This window comes from Argiope bruennichi, chromosome X1 (genome assembly GCF_947563725.1).
Source record: "Argiope bruennichi chromosome X1, qqArgBrue1.1, whole genome shotgun sequence".
In the NCBI taxonomy this organism is placed as follows: domain Eukaryota; kingdom Metazoa; phylum Arthropoda; class Arachnida; order Araneae; family Araneidae; genus Argiope; species Argiope bruennichi.
This window is the reverse complement of record NC_079162.1, coordinates 73,936,036-73,958,938: the sequence shown is the minus strand read 5'-3', so window position 1 is coordinate 73,958,938 and position 22,903 is coordinate 73,936,036. Positions and strand designations below refer to the sequence as shown.

The following is a 22,903-nucleotide window of genomic DNA, read 5'->3' as shown; positions in this document are numbered from 1 at the left end:
CTATTAATACAAAATGCCCAACTACATTGTTAAGATATTTTTATTTCATTGGCCGGCATTCAAAATATCGGACAACATCATGGAGATACCGTGCAATAACTTGTGCTAATAAGGAGGCCTTGGTGTTTTTAGGCGATATACGAAATATGATAATTATTTGAATACGTCATATACCTGTCCTAGATATTGCATGTAAAAATTAAGTATGCTGTTGTATGACAAATGCTATTTAAATAAAGTATGAAAAGGCAGTCACGATAAATATTTTGCTTGAAATTTTATATTCTATAAAAATATACGTTATTTAGAAAAAATAATGAAAGAGCACCTTTTAAATTTTTTTACTTAAAATATGCAAAAGACAATGAAAGTTATACAAAACAAAATGTATGCCTATCTTATAAAAGAAAACAAAATAAAATATGAGCCTACTTTTTCCATAAAAAAAATAAAGTAATTTCGTTTTGAATTGCACTTAATTTTGAATAGTCTCGTGATATTGGAAACAAATCGGCGATGGATTTCAATTTCCGATTATTTGTGATTTGGAATTGAATAGAATGCGTAGGAAATTTCATCAATATTAATTGTGGCATACTTTCCCTGAAATTTGCGTAAGTATTCTGTAGAATGCTGGTTTTTAGACCTAGCTGGTAACATAAATAATATTGTCCCCTTTTAAGCTTTTCAAGGTGAAAATGACAAAAAAATATAAATCAAAGAAACCGTTTACAAAAGTAAAAATTCTCTTAAAAATAGAAATAGATGTTTCACAAAGACACACTGTTAATATTATAGATTGTTGCAATCTTTTTTCCAGTTCTCACTTCACATAAATATCTAATGTAAATTAATTACTGATGCTAGTATAACTTTACAATTCCACATAATCCAATTGCTACTCAGGTAGCACCGCCACAATATTGCATCATATTATATTGCTTAATATTCAACAATATTATACAATATTGCGAATATTGATTAATATCATTCAATACTGTACAAAATATATGTGTTACTAATTTATTCTTTAAATTTAGTTATCTTTCATAGAATGGATATACAGGAACTCAAAATACGATAAGTGATCTTTTTGACAGTAAACACTTCAAAGTTAAAAAATAGTGGTGTATTTACAATATTAGCAAACAATTACTGCAGATGAAAAACACATTTGCTGCTTCCAACCAAAATATGTGTCCCAAAATTGATTTCCGTTCCATCCTTTATTCTTTATATTCTCTATTTGTTTTTCAAATACATAAACATTATCGAAATTATTTTCTCTCCCTGTACAAATGTTACCATGGTTATTTGAGGCGTTTCTGGTTGGCTATGAAGCCATTAAATGTCGATGTTTCCTTGTTTGAATTGCATGGTGTGATGTAAACTTATACATATAAGTTCATAAATGATAAGAATAAAATTTCATGAATTCAGCTTGAAGGTTTTAAAACATTGTGAACATATGAAATTTGAGGGGATTACAAAAAGAGATGCACTATACGACGAGTAAATTTAAAGACGGGAATGTAAGAATAAGGAAATGTTGTATTTCGAATTTTCAGAAAATATTAATGCAGTTAAAAATTATTAAACATCACAGACTTTATAACAGAATAATGTCAAAAATATTTATAATGATGTTAGAATAATCCTGCATTAAATGAAAAAGATAATAATTAACCATCAATAATAAATATTCAGTGAAATTAAGAAAGATACTTTAGATGTAGAGTACCGTAAATTGGAAAACTTAGTCATATGGGGTAATTTTACCATTTTTTGAGAAAAAAAAAAGTGATATTTGGTTCCATACTAAATTCCAAAACCAGACAATAAATAAGCCAATGATTTCGTTATAGAGAAGACATTTAACGGCAGCCTTTTTTCAAGTTAACTTTTACAAATTTTAATCAGGGCTTTTGTTTCCAACTTACAGAACAATTGTTTTTGAAAATCAACTTAAGCGATTCGAACAACCTATTCTTTCAGACGCATTCGTTTTCCTTCAATCAGCATATAACTGCACTTTAGAATCACTTTTAGATTCAAATTTTACTTTGCATTTCACCTCAATAATATAACTTAGGAAAGTTGCACCAGAAATCTGGACAAAAATGGGACGACTTTGCCAATCTAGAATTTCGTCTTTTTCTCAAATTCTTGCATACCTTTTTCAAATCATATATTTTCCGCATTTGTTTTATAAGTATTTCGAATACCAAGACATAAGGGCCAAGTTGGAAAGCCGCTGCAATCAAAATTAACTTAAAAGAACTTAAAGAGAAGAATTAACTGAAGTCGCATTGCAGTTTTAAAATCCAATCTGATTCGAAAGTTCAATTTAACCATGCACAATAAAAGCAAGTATGATAAGAAAAAAAAAGGTATAGATGATTTTTCAACCATTCTTTTTTTTACAAAAAAAAAAAAAAAAACAGATATTTTATGTTTATTAAGTATTGTTGGAGGAGGCAATATTCATTAGAGTTTTTTTTTAAATTGGCTATGGAAAAAAATTAGCTTACTAGAGATAAACTACTTAGAAAACAAAATTACACTCAATTCAATAAATAAATATTATGATTTACATATGAATATCACTCTCAAATTTCATACATTTTAAGAGCATTCCTTATTTTACTGCATTTATTTTTTTAACGATATTTATAATGTCGGAATTTTGCAAATTGATTTTTCAATCACTTCCTTATTTACAGAGGTCTGACTTTTCTCAGTTATTTGATTCCAATTACAGTAGAATATTTTATCCTTTTAGAGCTTTTAACTGTCATTTCGTATATCAATTTATCTGAAATTGATATTTGATAAGTGGCGCCATCTACTATACATTTTAATAAATATTAGTTTTTATACGTCATAATAATTATAAAATATATTAAAAATTGAAAGGCAGGGAACATAAAAAATTAAAAAGGTTTTAAACATCTACTTTTTATTGTAGGAGGAAGTAGAAAATATAAAATTTTATTGAAAATTTAGCTATATTGTAAAGAAATTATGACACTAAATGAAAACATAAGGAAGAAATTCTGAGCATTCATTGAAATTTTAAATATATATAACATGTGACTGAAATTCCTATTTAAACACGCTTTTATTAGTGTAGTAAAAAGTAGGAAATAAAATTTTTATTGAAAATTTAGCAATGTCATAAACATATTAAGACGCAAAATGAAATCATAAGGAAGAAATTTCGAAAATCCATTGAAAGTTAAAATACATTATACAAGTGACTGAGATTCCAATTTACTAAGAATATTTCTATCAGACTCTCACGTTTTTGTGATTTTGTTTGTCATCCATATTTTTAATTAAAATAAGAAATTAGGAGCAATATAAAAAATTAGAATTAAAATTCTTTTTATTAGAGTAGGAATATCACTAATGAAAAGTAGAATATTTATGGTCGAAATGTTATGCAAAAATTAGAATATTTATGCATAAAAAATTAGCATATTCAACAACAACAAAAAAATATTTCTTCACGACAAAATTTTTGATCACTGTTTAGAATACGGAAATAAATTTTAAGATAGTAGCCCGTTTGGCCTTGTGATTTACGAACGAAATTGTTATTCAGTTTCAATCTTTATTTCTTATGTCAATTACAGTGGCTTAAAAAGTGTATAAATTAAAAATTAAAAACACATTTTTTTAAAGCTATCGTGATTAAGGCAAGAAATAAAGATTAAATCTTTATTACGGTTATCTAAAATTTCATCGTAAAGAAAAAAATTTTTTATGTATTCTAGTTTTCTAAGAATAAATATTCTAATTTGTGCATAACATTTCGACTGAAAATATTCTACTTTTCATTAGTGATATTCCTACTCTAATAACAAGTTCTTTAATTCTAATTTTTTTATATTGATCATAATTTCTTATTTTAATCGAAAATATAAATGACAAACAAAATCGCAAAAACATGAGAGTCTGATAGAAATAGTTTAAGTAAATTAGAATTTCAGTCGCATGTCACATTTTAACTTTCAATGAAGATTCGAAATTTCTTCCTTGTGTTTTCATTTTGTGTCATAATATAAATAATAAATATAAAAAAAACCTTTTAAAAACGATTTTATCAAACCACTAAAAAGGAAATATAATTTTTTAATCAAAAATATGAAGTCAAACAAAAATCGTAAAACGTGAAGTGAAAGAAGCTATAGGAAAAGGCTATAATTTTGTATGATTTCAAACTTGGAATTTGAATCTCCACAACAATCTTGAGATATACACAACAAAAGATTTTAAGCAATTCTTAATTATAAATGAAGATCTGGAGTAATATTTAATCAGCTATATTTACACCTCGATTACCATAACAGCTTGTTCTTTTGACCTGCATTGTTAATGGGGGCGTATTTTACTCATAATTTGGACTTCAGTCTCGACAGAACAGCCTGCCAGTATTGCCACGCATCTCTCTCTTTTCTTCGCCTTGTCCTCAATTTCATGCATTCCCAGAATACACATACTCTTAATTGCCTCGTTAAACAGAGCATGGCAATAAGTATCTCTTATTCAAAAAAACTGCCGCTTGATATTTGCTATTCCTATAAACACTGGCAGACACTGAAGAACAGAGGCACTGTGCGAAACCTCCATGATGCAAGCCCTACCCCACCCCTTTATTCAATGATTTTCATTCTTTTCTTCTAATTTCCATAGTGATTGTACATTTGTATTTTAAAATTATCGTTTTATTTCCCCCAATAGATCTGAAATGGTTTGTTCATACGGCTTAATTATGTGGTAACGGGGGTAACTGGCTGTATTAATAATAATAATAAACTGAAATGGTTTAAGTTCCTGAGATCTGGTATTCACGCAGGTCTTCTGCAAAATCATTTGGATAATTTATTTCAATGGTGCATAAACCACAAGTTACTTCTGAACATTTAGAAATGTAGCAATATTAAATGCAGACGTAAATCTCAATCTTTTATTTACTTTTGATAAATCAACAATCTTGTTTTACATCGCTCATATTTAGTTTTTGATCTTGAATTTGCCTTTGACGTAAAACTTGACTTTACAAAACTTGTTTAGGCTATAGGCAATATATTTGCATAAACTATACCTATATAGATTAGACACCTATAAAAAATGCGGATTTCTCAAACGTAAAACGGAAGAATTTTCTAATGAATAGGCTTTGAACGTTCTGTATTTCAATGTTGTCCGATCTAATCTTGAACATTGTGGTCTTACTGTATATAGTTATTATAAAAAATAATCTAAATGCTAGAGTAAATGTGAACTAAATAATTCGCTCTCTGTATTACTGAACTGAAAATCTTTATTCATGTGCTATATTTTCAGCTTATCTACTTAATGCTCTTGACATTCATAGATTAAAACCCACGACACGGGTGTTTTTTTTTTTTTAAAGAAAATTATCAATAATATATATAATGGATTGCGGTGACATACTAAGCTATATACATTCTACTGTACCAGTCAGAGCATTTTGTATTTTTGTATCTTAAACTTGTAGAGAACGTGTTTATCAAATTTCATTAAGTAGACAAAATTTCATTCTATAAATTTTATAAAATATTCAACTGATTTTCTGATGAACTTTATACTTTTAAAATGTCCTTTAGTGTTTTTAAAATCCAATTTCTACTTTAACCTTTTTTTCAAACATCGACTTTCACTTTTAAATTCCTAATGTATTTAAGATTTATTATATTTAACTTTAGAATTCCTGTGTTTTAATGTTCAAATTGATTGGATTCGGTTTTTAAATTGCTAATGTAATTTTAATGTTTCTAAGAACGATTATATTTAGTTTTTATACTTCTAATCATTTTTATGTTTTTTAAAGTTCAGAATTCATTGTATTTAAGGTCTCAATACGTTTTAAATGTTTTTAAATTTATCATATACAGATTTTAAGTATCTAATATGTTTTTTTTATATTTTTATCTTTCACTATTAGTAACTTAAATAGTAAATATATAGATTACGTATAAATTAGAATATCAGTCTTAGAAATATAGTTCATTAAAAGAAGATGATTTTCTTCGTGATGAAATTATACATCATTATTTAGAATAAAAATGTAAGCTTAGAAACAGTAAGTAATGCACGCTTAAATTTGATATGAAAGTTTGCGTTTGGAGCTGCAACATCAGCGGGACCACATTATATTCCCGACTAAAGGTTAGGTATTTACGCCTTTTTTTTTAAATCGTTATAATTATCATAAGAAATAAAGTCTAACATCTATAAAATAATAAATAAAGATACATTTTTTAAGAAAACACTTTTATACATGCACTAAAAAGAAAAATAAATTTTTTAGCAGAAATGTGAGGTTAAAACAAAAATCGTAAAAGCCTGAGGCGCAAAAATATATATTATTAAAGTGATTACGATTTCAATTTTCCAAACGCCTATCAATCCTATCCTAACGTATATTCAATGATTTAATGTTTATTTGCGACTCTTGCTTTTACAATCTTAATTTTAACCTCCAGATTTTTTTTATTTAAAAAATTATTTTTCCTTTTTAGTGCATTTACAAAAGTGCTTTTTTAAATGTTTTTACTCTTGGGACAACACTAGTTTGTGTAATGTCAACGTTAGATGTAGCACCACATGATAAGTTTCGTTTTCGCGCGGCTATGACGCCACGTTAATTGATTCCATTGGATTGAATTTATTGAATCTTATGAAAATCAATAAAAAAAATATTATAATATTCTCAGCATAAAGTTTTTTTAGGAGAAAATTAGTTAATGTAATGTCAAGGTTAGATATAAAACTATATGATAGTTACTTTTTCGCGTGGCTATGACGTTTACTACGACGTCACATAGATGATTCCATTAGGTCAGTGTTTCCCAAACTTTTGACATATGTGTATCTATCTCTTCTATAATTTTCGTAACGCTGCGTACCCCTCATAAAAAAAGGATGTATTTTAATAACAATCAAAAATGTATTTCTTTTTTCTTTTTTCTTTTTTTTTGTGACATACACAACATAATAAGAAAAGAAAAATAAAATTATTCATAATAAAATATAAATAAAAGTTATATTGTAAGTAACATTTATTTGGATCAATGAGAAGAACGAAATTGTTTGCGCTGAGATGACAGATCGTCATAATTTGGTTCCCTGTTTGTTAATTTTAATCTCAGATGCCGTTCCACGCCCAGTAGACTGTTCCTTTTTTTCTACTTAATTTCTACAAATGCTGAAAAGCAACTTCACATAAATATGAAGTTGGAAAAGACAAGATGTATTTCAAAACATTTTCTTTTAAGACCGGATACAGACCATTTGTAACCAGAATGATGTTAAGGTACTCTCCCTATGTTTACTTTCCATTCAAGTACCGCTGTAAGCAAGTAAGCCAAAGCGACGGGGGGTACTGAACCCCGTCCGCGGTAAAATCAAAGGTTTCTCCGATTTCAGTCACTTGGGGAGGGGCAGTGGACAACAGATGGTTGGACCTTTTTTCATTTTGGACAGAGTCACGTGATTTTCCGGGGGTTGACGCCTCAGTTGTACCACAACCCCCGATAGATGGTTGCACCCCCATCAAACTCTTATTGCACCCCTGGGGGTACGCGCATCACACTTTGAGAAACACTGCATTAGATTGACTTTATAGAATCGTAAGAAAAGTAGTGAAAAATATTATAATTCTCTAGGCTTAACTTTTCAGTTCATAGAGCTCTTCATTTAACTTAAACCAGCGACACAAAAGTTTGTTATTATTTGATACAGGATGGCCATAAAATAATTATTCTATTTTGGGCGTATCTGCAGCTAAAAAATTATGAACGGAATAAATTAACATTAAAATTAAAATAATATAAGCTAAAATAAATAAAACAAAATTAAATTACATGTATCGACAGTAACAAGACTAAAAAAATCAACTGCGTTAAAAAAAATTACAAAAGGTGTGCTGGTGCAATATTTTGTAGATAAGGAAGATCAGAGAGCTTAAAATGTTGCATGTGGTCCAGGGGTCCCAATGTTTATTAATAAAAGATAATTTATTGCGAATTTTATACTATATGTCATTAATTTCAGAATGCTATTATTTTATCTCTAAAATATTTATAACTAGCGCATTTTCTGTGCGTTAATTGTAAGTATTAATTTGCTTTCGGTTCCGTGGCGCTAATATGCCTTAATTTATTTCGCCAGATCTCCCTATAGTTTGGCTTCAATCCATTCATTAGTTTTAGCAGCAGATGCCACCAAATGAGGGAAGTTGTGTATTTTTGTTCCTCCATTTTACTTCTTTTTGATTTTTCAAAACATTCTCTTTAGGGGTGATGCGGAAATCTTCCCGAATATGAAAGAGTCTTCTGATTAATGTCCAACAATCATTCTTAATTTGTTTTGCGATCGCTTTCTGAAAGAATTTTCTATTGCAATTTAGTTGAGTTCTTTGTTGTTATTTAACAATAATTAAAGTACTCTTTTTTCAATGGGAATGATTAGTTTTTCCTATTTCAAAATATTAAGTAATAAGTTGTTATGTTTTCCAGTTATTTATTGGAATTAATTTAAAGCTGTATTTCAAAGATAAATTGAAAAGAATTTTTTATTACAATTTAGTTGAGTTCTTTATTGTTATTTAACGATAGTTAAATTAGCCTTTTTTTTCAATGGGAATGATTAGTTTTTCCTATTTCAAAATATTAAGTAATAAGTCGTTATGTTTTCCAGTTATTTATTGGAAGTTATTTAAAGCTGTATTTCAAAGATAAATTGAAAAGAATTTTTTTATTACAATTTAGTTGAGTTCTTTGTTGTTATTTAACGATAATTAAATTAGCCATTTTCATTTTGGACTTTTGGTTTGGGAATGATAATTTTTTTCTTATTTCAAACCGCTAAGTAATAACTTGTTATCTCTTCCAGTTATTTGGTGGAAGCTATTTAAAGCTGTATTTCAAACATAAATTGAAAATAATTTCCCATTTCAATTTAGTTCAGTACTTTGTTCTTATTTAACAATAATTAAATTAAACTTTTTCCATTTGGACTTTTGTTTTGGGAATGATAATTTTTTCTTATTTCAAATAATTAATAAGTAATAATTTTTTATGTCTTCCAGTTATTTATTTCTCAAAACTGTATTAAACTTGCCATTCATTAGTCGCATATAGCTCCTATCCTACAAGCCAGAGAAGCATAAAAAATAATAATTCTCTGTTTTTTTTCTTGTAGATTGACAGAAAGAAAATCCGTTTATTTTTTAATTAAAGAGCCATATCGAAAAAATACATGAAAGGGAATATTACATCTGAAAATGAATGTGACCGCCCAAACTCTTTACAAATAAATTACCTCCAGGTAAAAATGATTAATTAATATCAATTAACACAGTGCAATTACAAAATTTTTCTGATATACAAAAACTGATACTACAGGAAAGAATTTAAAAAAAATCCCAATGCAGATATCCACGTTTTATTTAATCCTTTTGGCTACGCGTGGTGATAGATGTCTTCTTTCAAACTGGAGATAACGGAGTGCAAACTTTTCCTTTAGAATGTCTTTATAAAGGTGTTCAGTTATTGTATAATTTTGTCTTTTACAATTCCATCCCTCAATAAATTTACAAGGAAAGCATCTAAGACATAAGGGATTAAAAAAAAATGTTGATATAATTTCGCAGAAAACTTTTATGATGCTCCTTTCAGACATATAATTCTTTGATGTTTGACAGAATATAATTAATCATCGGCAATGGTCTCCCCAAAACTTTCTCGTATGATCTCTAATAAACTTGCCATGCCAGAGAACGCCTTGCATGATACGGGCTTACATTAATTACGAAATATCAACTTTTGGTGTAAATTTAGCATTTTTACCAAATTTATTGTGTGATTCTTAGCGACTTTTTTAGCGATTAATCCCTAAAATGCGGTTAACAATATCTGAAAATCGAATTTGTTCTTTAAACACGTTTTTCTTACTCGAATGAAACAAAGTTTTGACACAAAACTGCAATTGTAGTCACAAAATCCAATACCTAATTTTATATATTTAAGTCTTTGCATTTTTGGAATTATCGCGTTAACATGTTTCTGAAAGTATAGGCAGACAGACAGTCAACACTTTGTTGGTTTAGTCTTTTATAGATGTCTACACTATAGATGTTAAATCTGTGTACCGAATCTTATTTATCTAGTTCTCTTTGTTTTGTCGTTATCTTGTTAACTTATATTTGTACAGTCAGACAGACAGACTTCCTCTGAATAGATTTTACTTAAAATTTGATAGAAATCTGCATATTTGGTGCAAAAACTGTATACCAAATTTCAGCCGTCTAGCTCAAAGGCTTTTTGAGTTATCTTTGCCGAGGACAGACGGACGAACATTTTCCGAAAATGCGTTTTTCGAACACAGGAAAGTCTAAAACATGGATATTCGTCAAAATGCTTTTTGTATTTTTTTGACGATTCTAATACTTTCTCTATACTACATATACAAGAAAGTAAAAAGCGTTGTCTTTATTAACAAACTTAAGAAACTTGGAAACAAGTGTTCTTACACAGTTTTAAAACAGAACTATAGAATAAACAGAATAAGTAGGCACTGTTCCGGAAGAATCAGTGTATCAAGGAAAATACTGATATTTAACATATAATTCTCAATCACAACAAATAGCAGCTAGGATTTGTAGCTCAAAATAGAAAGTTTTGAATTACCAATTCAAACATTCAAGTTTCGCCTCACTGTAGTTAAGCTTAGATAAGTGGCATAGCAAGATCTGGTGTCACGGGATGTGGAGTTTTATCTTGTTACCCTCGTGTCTGCCAAAAATAAAATAAAATTTATTTAGCAAGCATTTTTTATTCAGTTGTTTAAGTAAAGAAGGCATAATGTTAATTATTTTATAAACAATTTTTTATCAATGAAAAAAGAAGCAAAATGTCTTTTTATTAATAAGCCAGTTTATTGTACGATGTAAGGAACCATTTTTATAGTGATAGTACCTAGTGCGTAATTTTATTAGCATTTTAATACAATTTAATGAGAACTGTTGTTAAAATAAGTTTCGTTCTTTTGTCTCTATTTTAATAAACTGTACTTGAACGTGATACTTAAAATCTTTACTTTCTTTTTGTTCATGAAATTTTGAAATTGCGTTATCAAAATCGATACTTAGAGCTACCCTATTTTCAATATACAGAATGTCTAAGCTAGAAAGTCGTATTTGCTTTATAAAGGATCTAAGATAATTCTTAATTAATCTAAGTTTTGAAAAACTCCTCTTACAAGATTCAACTGAAACACTTAAAGTTAAGAAAAATCTTAATTACTAAGCAAAATTGGGCACAGTCCCTCCACGCACCCTACAATAATACTAAATTATGGCAGTCTCACATCTTTCATCCACAATTTTCTGCAATTAGATATAAATTATTTCACATGCTATTTTACTTAACAAATTTTAAAATGTAATTGTTTATCCCTCACCCACCCCCAGAGCTGGTACTTGTTGGTAATGGCACCCTCCTTCCTATGCTATTAGCTTAGATATCCTTTTCAAATTCAGAAACTATTAACAAATAATAATCTCGAAAATTGTAAAGAAAAAAAATTTATACGGTATGTTTATCCTTTGGTCTCTGATGGTAATTTCAGTGCGCTTGTATGTGCGTGTGCACTGTTTATTTCAGAATCCTGTGACTTGCACTTTTAAACAATTGAACTTTGCTAAAGGGGTAGTACCTAGAAAGATGACCAATTATTACGTTTCTTAATTCCGAGAATAATATGAATTAACCTTTTACTAAATAAAAACATCTCCTATTTTCAACCTTCCTCTCACCATCCCCCCCCCTTTTTTTTTGGCGAAATAAATTCCTCCTAACGCTTGTGCAAAAGTACGAAGGGATTCCGAATCCTAGAATAAACAGTATATGCATAAACTAGTGCAAGCCAACCATTGTTTTCATGAAACAATCATCATATTCAATATACTGAGTTTTTATAATTTTTGTTGAATTCAATGGTTATAAATCAAAGAATAAAGGCATCTAAGAGGCAACAAAATGTAAGTAAAATCTTACAGGCCTAAGTAAAAAATTAAAATACATACACATATTTATAATGAATGAAAAATAAGGGCAGAAAGTTTTTCACAGACCTTTAATATATTCATTCTTTCTTTTAACTGATATAAACTGAGCATTTATTCGAAAGTTAAATTTTCTTAAAATATTCATCATAGATAAGTTTATAATCTGAAATTTTTGCCATTTTCCCTGCATAATATAACTACAACAAATTTACAAATCAATGGACATTCAGTGAGAATCTGGTCCTTTAAGAAACTATGACGCTAGAAATTTATTTTATAAAACTAAATCAACATCTATTTTCTTAAACGAAAATACTATTTATTCATTTTGCTTAGGAGTTTGTTTTTATCCTTGATATTTGCAGAAACAACCAAATACATAATTTAAAAAAAAAAGTGAAAAATAAAAATGACCCAAATTAGAGAATGGTGATTACAATAGAGAAAGATATAATGTACTTCCATTCTAAGAAAAATATTCCAGACCACATTTATCTATTACAAAGGGGGAAAGGGGAAATAATTCTTATGTTTTCATTCAAAATTTTTGCAAATAGATGAAAACATTTTAGTACAAAAGAAAATCTGATAAAATACATTAAATACAAAATCCAAATATGAAATAAAATGGTCAGAAATAAAAATACGAAATAATTCAAGATAAACACCGTAAAAGAACCACGGATTTTTTTTAAAGCAGACGAGAAATATCAAGATCGTAGGGATTATTATATTAAACTGAATTGTACTAAAATATTATAGGTCAAAAAGCACGAAAGACTTTTAATACGCATAAAGAGAATGTTGTCCAAAAGATAGATTAAAACGTAAAGTAGTTTTGACATCATTTAAGAATGAAATTTTAAAACATATCTTTATAATATTTTCATTTATGGATTTTTGGCTTTCAAGGATTCTCTTATTGATTCACAAAATAAAAATTCGAGTATACTGTAAATATCAGAAATTTCATTACAGCACCTAATCTTTAGATTAACAACAGAGCAAAACTTGAATTTTCTCTTTAAGACGGGGATTGCGAAAAAGCATGAAAAGGTTTCCTCTTATTTTCAAAGGGTTTTTCAAAAGATTTTAAAGAGATTTCAAGGGATGAGATTTATCATCGGTTTTGTCTTCTCATCACTGACGACTTGTCAATTCAGAAATTCATGATATCATAAAAATTGTCAAATAATTTCGATTTTATTAATGAAAAATGTTTTCAATAATATTATATTTAAAAAGTTACGTATTTTTATTGTATCGAATGAATGAATTTTAATACCTAATCTGCGCAGTAGACACTAGAGCACTACTTAAAAATGTACTCAGAAACAGGCTTATTTTTTCCTTCAGAGAACAATTATCTTTTTGTGGTAATTAAGAAATCGTAAGAAAATTAACAAAGAAAGCATTTAAATAATATATCTAATTTTCCCAGTAGACACCGGAGCAGTACTTAAAATGTACTCAAAATTAGGTTTATTTTCCTGTTAAAAGGATAAGTGAAAAATAAACCTAAATAATTGATTTGCAACAACATTAACAAAGAAATCATTTAATATGTAACAAACAGAATTAATGAATGTAAAAAGCAGAATTATTAGAAAATAAACACATAGAAAAGTTCTCTTAAAATGGAAGAAAAAAGAACAGACAGGAAGATTGAAATATAGTCAATTTTTGAGTTTCTCATTGACCAAGGAAAGCTGCTCATCTTTGCAATTTCAACAGTATTGTTTTACCTTATTAATACGTCATTTGATTATCCACTTTAAAGAATTTTTCCAATTGTTCTGAGTTTCAACTAACAAACAGTTTTAAATAGTTTTTGAATTGAAATTTCGCTGGAAAACAACATTTTTCCATAATCAAAATTCTGTTACAGCATTCGATAAAAATTCTTTAATTCCATAAGATTTTCGAAATCTCAGTAAAGAAATGTCGATAAATATTATAAAAAAATAACAAAGATAAACAAAAATGAATGCAGGTGTGTTGCAGCTCTGTAATCTAAATGAACATTCCGCCGCAGCTCCCTGTAGGACTACTAATTATCTCCTCAATAGTTATCTGCCTCGTTTTCACACATATAATGATATAATAGAACAGGACAGTAAAATTATTTACATGGTTAGTTACGCAAGAAGAGTGAAATTCTAATTGTTTAGTACTACGACTGATGAGAGGGGAGAGGAATCAACAGCAGGTGCAATATCTACCATCTGCTGCTGTTGGTACAATCTCTGTACTACAAGTAATTTAAAAGGGAGATGGGATTCAAAGATGATGAATGTTCATTATCCTTGTTAAACCTTTTTAGTATTCGCTTTGTCTTAGTTCCGATTGATTGCTATTCATTCCAATGTTATTTTTGTTTTTAATTTTTATAGTGTTGGGCGCATTCGATAGTGTGTTACTTGATTTGAACCTCCAACATATGTATATTTAAATCATAATCAACATACGCATCAAATAAAATCAGTGATCTCAAATAAAATGCATCTTTTAAAAAAGTTATAGATGATGAAAATTGTTGGAAATATTTTCCAACAATCAAGTCGTTATCGAGAATTCTTTGAAAAAGACGAAGACAATGGGAATGGGGAAAAAGGATTCCACCATCAAGGTATATTTAAAAAAATATCGAAACACAGAATTTCTTCCTGACTTTGTTATGACACTGCAGAAAAAGTTCTAGGAACATAAATACAGTTCTCTAAGGTTTAATTAGAATAACAAAGCACACGTCACAGCAGACAAAGCTAGCACACTTTCTTTCGAAATAAAATTTAATTGCAAGCTTTTCCCTTGCAAACTTTCTTGAGAAGAAAGAATAACCAAAAAGAGGAACTATAGCAATTAAGGTAAACATTTTAATTTACATAACTTTTAATTATCTAACCAAAAATATCAAAGTATATCCAAAATTATATTAAATATATTCTAAACTTCCTTCTTTTTGCAAATTTATTGCTAATCTACAAAAGAAGAAATATTCATGAGTGATTAATTACCAAGAAGGGTTATTGTAATAAAAGAGTTATAATTATTAATTAATCCCATAAAACGCTTAATTTCCTGAACATAATTAAGGAACTAAAAATTCCTGAATTTAATTTCATAGCATTTTAAATTTTACATTATTTTATATTATTGGAAACTAACTTTATAAGTATAATAATATGCCAAAATGTGAATAAATTTTTATTAAAAAATAAGCCCATACTATTATATTAAAAATGCGTTGTTTAATAATAGTTCAATCGTGAGTACGTCGTTTTGGACTAACCCCTTAAATGATATACTATAGTGATTTTACTGTGATTTAAAAAAACGAACTTCATTCAAATCTGCTACAAATATATTTATCGCATAACGTTATTTTACTGGTGATTGCTGTTATTATTCTTTTCAAAAAAAATTATTTCATTTTTATTTAGGTTGAATATTTCCATTCCGGAGCATTTCAACAAGATTCATGTTTGTTTTAACGGATATTGAAAGGCTAGCCCTCTTGTCCGGATGTACAGGTTTGTTGGGATTAGTCATCCTTGTTACGGCATGTTTCGTCTGCCCAGCCTGCTGGTTAAACAAGAAGATAACTCAAAAGCAGAGGAGAGATGGTATGCATTGTTATTGCACATAAAATTATCGATCGCAGAGTTATGAGTAAAATTATTGTTTAAAATGAGAATGTTAAGCGACGGAAAGTTTACATAAAATGTAAAAAAGGGTAATTGATAAACAAAGAATAATAAATCCTTTGGCAATTATTATTTTTGTTAGACATTTAAACTTTAAAAAACAGGATATTTTTTTTAAACGGAAAAAGCATAATTTTATATAAATGAATGTAAGGAACATAATATTGAATTTATTTTTTAAAAACAGATATTTAATTAAACTACAGCTACTTAATCATGGATTCGTTATTATAAATTTTCCGTTTATAAGCCAACTTTTTTTTTTATAAATGAGGGTTTTATTTAATTATTAAAATTGATTTCAAAAATGTAAATTATGGAAGTACGCAATAATACTTATTATTAAAACAAAATTATCTTACCATTGGCAATACAAATAGCTTAAGAGAATTGACATTCTTTAACTATCTCCGAAATATTAATAATATCAATTTATTTATTATAATAAACATTTTCTTAAAATTTAATCTGAGCGCAAATTTCGATTTGAAATTGAACGCTGCTGCTATGGATTAAATAATGACAGAGAATTTTGAAGCAGAATTAAAACAAACTTCTTAAAAAAATTCACCAGTTCTTTAAACAGTTCAATTCTTTAAAACAGTTACGGGTTTTATTTAAAATCGTGAAATGATGTGTAATTATTGCTACCTTTATATGTCTTAATTTAGAATTAGTTACATTAAAAAGTAATTTGTAAATCAGTATTGGGACCCATGCTTCATTTTATATCTCTTTCAATTAATAATAGATATTAGAATTTACCATATATATCGTATTTTATTATTTCGGGTTTACAGTGTGCAGAGTGTATTTGAAGTCTTTACACATTTTAAAATTAAATATAAGATCAAATAACTAGCATAGAAAATAATAGCATTTTCTAAATTTTTCTCATGATACAAAATTTTTTCCAAAAATAGAAAAAAAAAGTAATTCTGAATTTTTTATGTATTTGGCACTGTACTTTAAAAACAGCATAAAAAGTCAAAACTAGCTGTTAGAGAATTTATTTCGTAAAAAGAATAATTATATATTTATTTTATACAATTTACTATCATATTTTAATGTGTGTGACTTTTGTAGCGAGAACCATATTCAAACACTACTCATTCAACCCATGTGTCATTGATAAAGAGATTAGATTATAAGAGTAATTCTTGTTTAATTGGAAATCTTAAAAACATCGTATATAAACACAACATATAACAAATAGCAGCATCTATGTTGTCGGGTTTTTTTTGTTTGTTTGTTTCTGCTTTTGAGATTCAAAGTAATCTAAGAACAAATTAGGAATCAAGTTGTTTTATTTGAAGTATTTTAATACAGCTATGATTTTACATCATTTACATTCTTGAAAAGAATTTTTGTACAAACCACATCCTTTTAGACAAGTTAATTGATTTTACATCTCATTTTAAAATGCATCAAGGACTTTTGATGCATCCTATTAGCTGCTCTATGTAAATTAAAGCTCATCGCGTACTTTTTAACAAATAAATCTCGTAAAAATTTTCACATAATCAATCCATAGCTTAAAGTTTATTATCCATCCATTTTTGAATGCATTTAATCACTGTTGCATGAGTTTTAAAGAACTCAAATGAATTAATAATTAGTTTGCATATTTTGACATTTTCTCCCTCATTGGTCTGATCGTAGGAGAAAAATTTTGAATGAAAATTCTTTATTTCTTCCTAAATAATAGGATTATTCACCCTGTTTCAAAACTTAGGTGAATCCGACGTCTAAATGACTTCTCTTTTCTAATTGCCTTTTCTAGAAAAAAGAAGGGTGGAAAGTGTTCAACCATTTTCCTCCTATCGTCATAAATATTCATGCAAATAAAAATAAAGATTTATTACACCATGAGTAGACATCTGCAGCTGAATACATCGTAATGCAAATACGAGTCATTATCTGACTACAGTCTCAAGGCTGAATAAATATATCGAAATAATTGCTACGAACAGCTATGAATGATAGTTTCGACTCAAAAATTTCGAAAATAAAAAATCGAGTTCAATTAGAATCCATCCATGCACAAATAAACTCACCATTTTATCAGAGGGCGAATTATCTGCTTTATTCCACTGTCAAAATTTTATTTAAATAAAAGGAAAAAAATCAGTTGCAAAGAAAAAAGAGGGCTTTCAACATTAAAAAATAATAACAAATGACCAATTTTTTAAAAATAAAAGTAAACCAACAAAATTATAAATGCAGAAATATACTGATTATCAAATGATAATTGCACTAAAGAGCGGTATTGTAAATAAAAAATTCAAAAGCATTTTCGTGCTAACTTTTGGACTTTTTCTGTCATTTTAGGATTATCCGATGTTGCCATGCAATCCAATTCTGGGGATAATCGTAACTCGAAATTTGATATAATTTATTTGAGAGCATCAAAATTAGCTTTCTAATTTTTCAGCTTTTAGTTTCTTTCTAATTAAATGTATAGGTAATAAAAACGTTTTAAAATAAAAAAAAATAAGCAAAACATTATAAAAGGCATCTTTATAATGTATTGCCGCGAAAAAAAATTATATAAAAACAAAGCTTTAAAGTATTTTTGTGAGCTCTAAATGTGCTGCCTTAACTTGTGGATGAAGATCCAAAATGAGGTAACAGAACTTTCAGGCTTCTTTTACTTTTAGATTATCCAGTATTGTTTAAAAAGTGACATAACACATCTCCTAAAATTTGCTGAATAATTATTTCAATTCGCATTTCTTTTTATTTCTTATTAACAATTACAAGCTGGTAGTAGAAACGCAATATGTGATAAATTCCACATTTTACAAGAGAGCGAAGAATAATTTTCACTTCAATTTTAGTATCACTGTGTTTTCCAGGTCAATGGTACTAAACAGCTGATAAAATGACAATGGCCTCGAGGGTAGTCATGGCAGGTGTTACATTCTCCATTGCTACACTGACGTCACAGATGATATTTATCAACGCGTTTTTCAAGTATTTAGATTTTGTTAGACACTTATATTGCCACCCAGGTTGAAATCTTTCGTGATTTTTTTTTTTTTCATTTTTTACTGCGTTTTCTATTTTCGAACTTCAAGTCCTTATTTATTTTCCTGTTGTAGGAGAGCGATAATCTTTTTTGATAAAAATTGTTTTTTTTTTAGAAGGAAATCGGGGAATTTTTTTTTTTAAAGGCCCTAAAATAAAATAATTTTTCAGCAAATATTCGGTTGAATAAAATAGTTTCTATTAACATTTTAATACCACATCCCATTTCTGTCTTTACAATTCTTGTGCCTCCTGAAATATTTTGTATGTTTTGGGTTACATCTGGTCTAAAAACAAAAAATTGCAAGTCAAACCAGACTTAAAAATAAGGCACTCAAACTTAAATGCTGCCAATTCAAATTTTCTACAATAACAGAAGCAATACGTGAATTGCTTATTTAAAATAAAAAAGAAGCTTATAAATATGGAGCTACAAAAAATAATGCAAACAAATTATAAGCATTTTTCAAAAAATAGTCATTTTTAACTTTTGGAGAATGATAAAGTATAAGTAATGAAAGACTCATAATTTGAGAATTAAACTTTTTCTAAGAAGGAAAAAGGATCACAGAATTGATTACCGTGCAAGACACGAAGTAGCATCATGATACTTATAATTTTAGCCTTATGATGAAGAAGCTTGGAAACAAGCAAACAAAAAAAAGGGGGGGGAGCCAACCAAATATTTGGCACTCAAATTCCTGTAGTGAATGCAATTTTTTAATAAGAACAAAGGCAACATGTGTAGTACATTATTTTAAATGAAAAGAAAACATACAGGTATTTTGCTAGAAAAATAAATATAGGTCACTAATAGAAATTTTTTTATAAATTATACATTCTAAGTATTTGGAAAATGATTAGGTAGTCGCCTTCAAAGGCCCGTCAATAATACCAAAACTTTTTCAGAAATTGACCAATTATCGGATAATCCACGGAAGATATAAAGAAAAATGATAAAATCTGCTTAATATTAACAGCAAAATGAAGAAACTTGGAATCTTTCCGATAAATTTTCGTGTTCGCACATTCTAGCATTTAAGTTAATTTTATCTTGGATGAGGTATTACTCCTGAATTACTATATGACTTTTAATCCCACTTGTTTTACGAGATTCCAAACAGGGTTTTATTAAATAGGCAACTCTCTAGGACAACTTCGGGGGGACCCGATACCTGGAAAACTAGTTACAGCATTTTTAGAGTATATAACTTAGAGCTTTCATTTAATTTAGAATGACTGTGCACTGAAACTTACTCAAATTGAAATCAAAAACCATTTCAATTTTGGAATATCAATAATTTTCCTAACTTCCCCCTGCAAATCTTTTATCACGTAGTTTCATAATTCTAAGATAGGTTGTTTAATAGTTTCAAAAATATCTAATCCTACATATAAATAATATCTGCATTGCTTTAAAATTTGTCACTTTTTTCTAGTCTGTTTAAAATTATTTTTTAAATTCAGATTTTAAATTTTTTTATAGATCAGATGCTGAAAATGTTTGTAAGTGGCCCGAAATTAAGCACCTTATTGCTACATTTTCCCAAAATTTGCTGTTTAAACCACCCATCTAGATATTAAAATTAAAATCTATATATGTATGTATTTAATTTTGGAATTGGAAAAGGGAAAAAAAAAGATACCGGAGGCTTGCGCTGCCTAAAAGCTCCAAAAGAGCTTAATCCAACCTTGCTCCAGCTAATTTAATACTAGAAAGGTCTACAAAAGGAACTTTAACCATCAAACATTTTCAGCTTATTTAACATTTATGGATCGTAAGATACCAATATGCGAATAAAAAAATTGCTACCAAGTAGAAATATCAGTGCATTTGAGAAATAAAATTATGAGCTTTACTTATTGATAAGAAATATGAACTTGATTATTGTCATATCAAAAAATGGTCTGTTTAAATTACGTTTTAGGGGAGTTGTTATACTGCTCTCAGGATGGTGGTTTGGATTTGCTGTAGTTTTCTACCTTACGATACAAATATATGTCAGTTTCTCTTCAAAAGGTTTCTAGGCAGGCGTTTCCTCTTTGTAATCCTTTCAGATACTAATTGGTCTCTTTTGTAACTGTGAGATCGAATGTTAGATTTCTGTCAGAACATCTGCCATTCATATGAGCTTGGTGCACGGTTAAACTTTAAGCAATGAATCAAATATCCTCACACCATGAGTGGAAGTTGATGAGAAGCACAACAACTCATGTATTGTGCTTGTCATCCGATAGCAGTAGGAAACGACGAGTTTCGTCCAAAAATAGTCCTCATATAGCTTCAAAATTTGATGAAATTGAATCAATTGATTGTTACCTACAAGAAAATCCAATTTCCGTCTTTTATCAAATTCATTCTCATTTAATCCCATGTGAATATCAAGATTTGGAGCAATACAGCCAAAGATGGTTGTTGAGTTGTAAAGCAGCCACCAAAACAAAACCACGTTTGTAAAAAAGAAAAAAAAAGCTATTCCTTTTTTTTTTTTTTTTTGCTTGATCATTCTTAGATAAATAGAAACAAAAATTAAGAATTATACAAACTATACTAAAGAAAACTAAAGAACTATACAAACAGGTCATAATGTTTTTCTCTTTTCAGTAGAAAGCAATAAAACACATTATGTGAGGAACAGTTTTCAGTTAAGCTTCTTAGAAAAGGATCCTCCTCCACCGTACGAATCAGCAGCTAGATCGTCCTTTGTTGATGCAAAATCTCCCGACTTTAATAAGCGTTTGGTTTCAGTAAATAGTATTTCAAGCAACTGCTCAGACACGGACTCTGTGACTGGAATTCCATTACCTCTCCTCGTAAGTAAATATATTTTTTTAATAATCTAATACATAATTTACGATAAGAATGCGTTTCAGCTGATAATTATTAGCAATAGAGATTGTTTATGAATAAGTATATCTATATTCTTGAGTTTTGAAGAAAATAGAAAATTATTTTCAAATGTTTTTATTGTCTCTCTTGGTATTGTCTTTGTTAATATACATATTGATAAATTTTTATGTCAGCATTATAGTTGGTTTTCAGAAACAGGTTAATTTCTAATACTATACCAATATAAATAAAATGAACAACTATTTTTAATCGATAACTATCATTAGAGGTTATTTTAATAAATTTCCATATTTATATTTTTCGCTTGCTGACCGAACCTTTTTTAAATTTACAGCTCAAAATCAGCGGGAGTTGCCTCTCAAAAACTTTCTCGCAGGGTCTACAATAAAATAATCATGCCAGAGAACGCCTTACATAGCAGTGGCGTACAACAGTTACGAAATAGTAACTTTTGGTGTGAAAATAACATTTTTACTGAAATCTATGGAGTCACTCTTGGCGAGTTATTAATCCCTGGCATGCGTTAATAGTATCCAAAAATGGAATTTGATTTTAGATACGTTTTTCTCCACCGATTGAAACAAAATTTTGACACAAAACTACACTTGCAGTCACAAAATGCCATACCAAATTTGATGTATTTAAGTCATTGCGTTTTTGAATTAACACATTTACATGTTTCTGAAAGTACAGACCGACAAACAGTAGTTGGATTTGGCTCAAAATTTGTCAGATGTCTATACTATAGATGTTTAACTTGTGTATCGAATTTGATATGTCTAATTTTCTTCGTTTTGTAATTATCGTGTTAACTTATATTCGAACAATCGTTTCTTCTCAACAGATTTTACTCAAAATTTGATAGAAATCAAATTTAGTGTAAAGACCGTATACCATATTTTAATCGTCTACTTCGAAGCATTTTTGTGTTATCCTTGTAAGAGATAGACAGACGGACGAACATTTTTTGAAAATGTGATTTTCGAAATCAAGAAGTTCTAAAATGTGGAGATTCGTCAAAATCACGAGATCGAATTTTTTGACGATTACTATACTTTTTTTATACTACGTGTATGAAAAAGTAAAAAAAAAAAAAAAAAAAAAAAAAAAAAACCTCAAATTCTTTGTATGTTTTTGAAGAAAATATAAAATTATTTTCTAGCATTGATTTTTTTCTGTGGCATTTTGTTTATTAATTACTAAACTAATTCTTCT

General features: G+C 28.4%; 1 protein-coding gene across 3 annotated transcripts in view; it reads left to right on the top strand.

Moving 5' to 3' along the window:
• LOC129958908 (synaptotagmin-1-like) overlaps positions 1–22,903 on the top strand; it is a 45,783-nt gene that overhangs the window by 4,595 nt on the left and 18,285 nt on the right. For 2 of the 3 annotated variants that reach the window (XM_056071641.1, XM_056071642.1), the window contains exons 2-3: positions 15,544–15,726; positions 21,443–21,651. In XM_056071641.1, the coding sequence (XP_055927616.1) occupies positions 15,582–15,726; positions 21,443–21,651 (354 nt within the window). In that variant the 5' untranslated portion in view covers positions 15,544–15,581. The remainder of the gene's footprint in view (positions 1–15,543; positions 15,727–21,442; positions 21,652–22,903) is intronic. The other variant, XM_056071643.1, reaches the window with a different exon arrangement.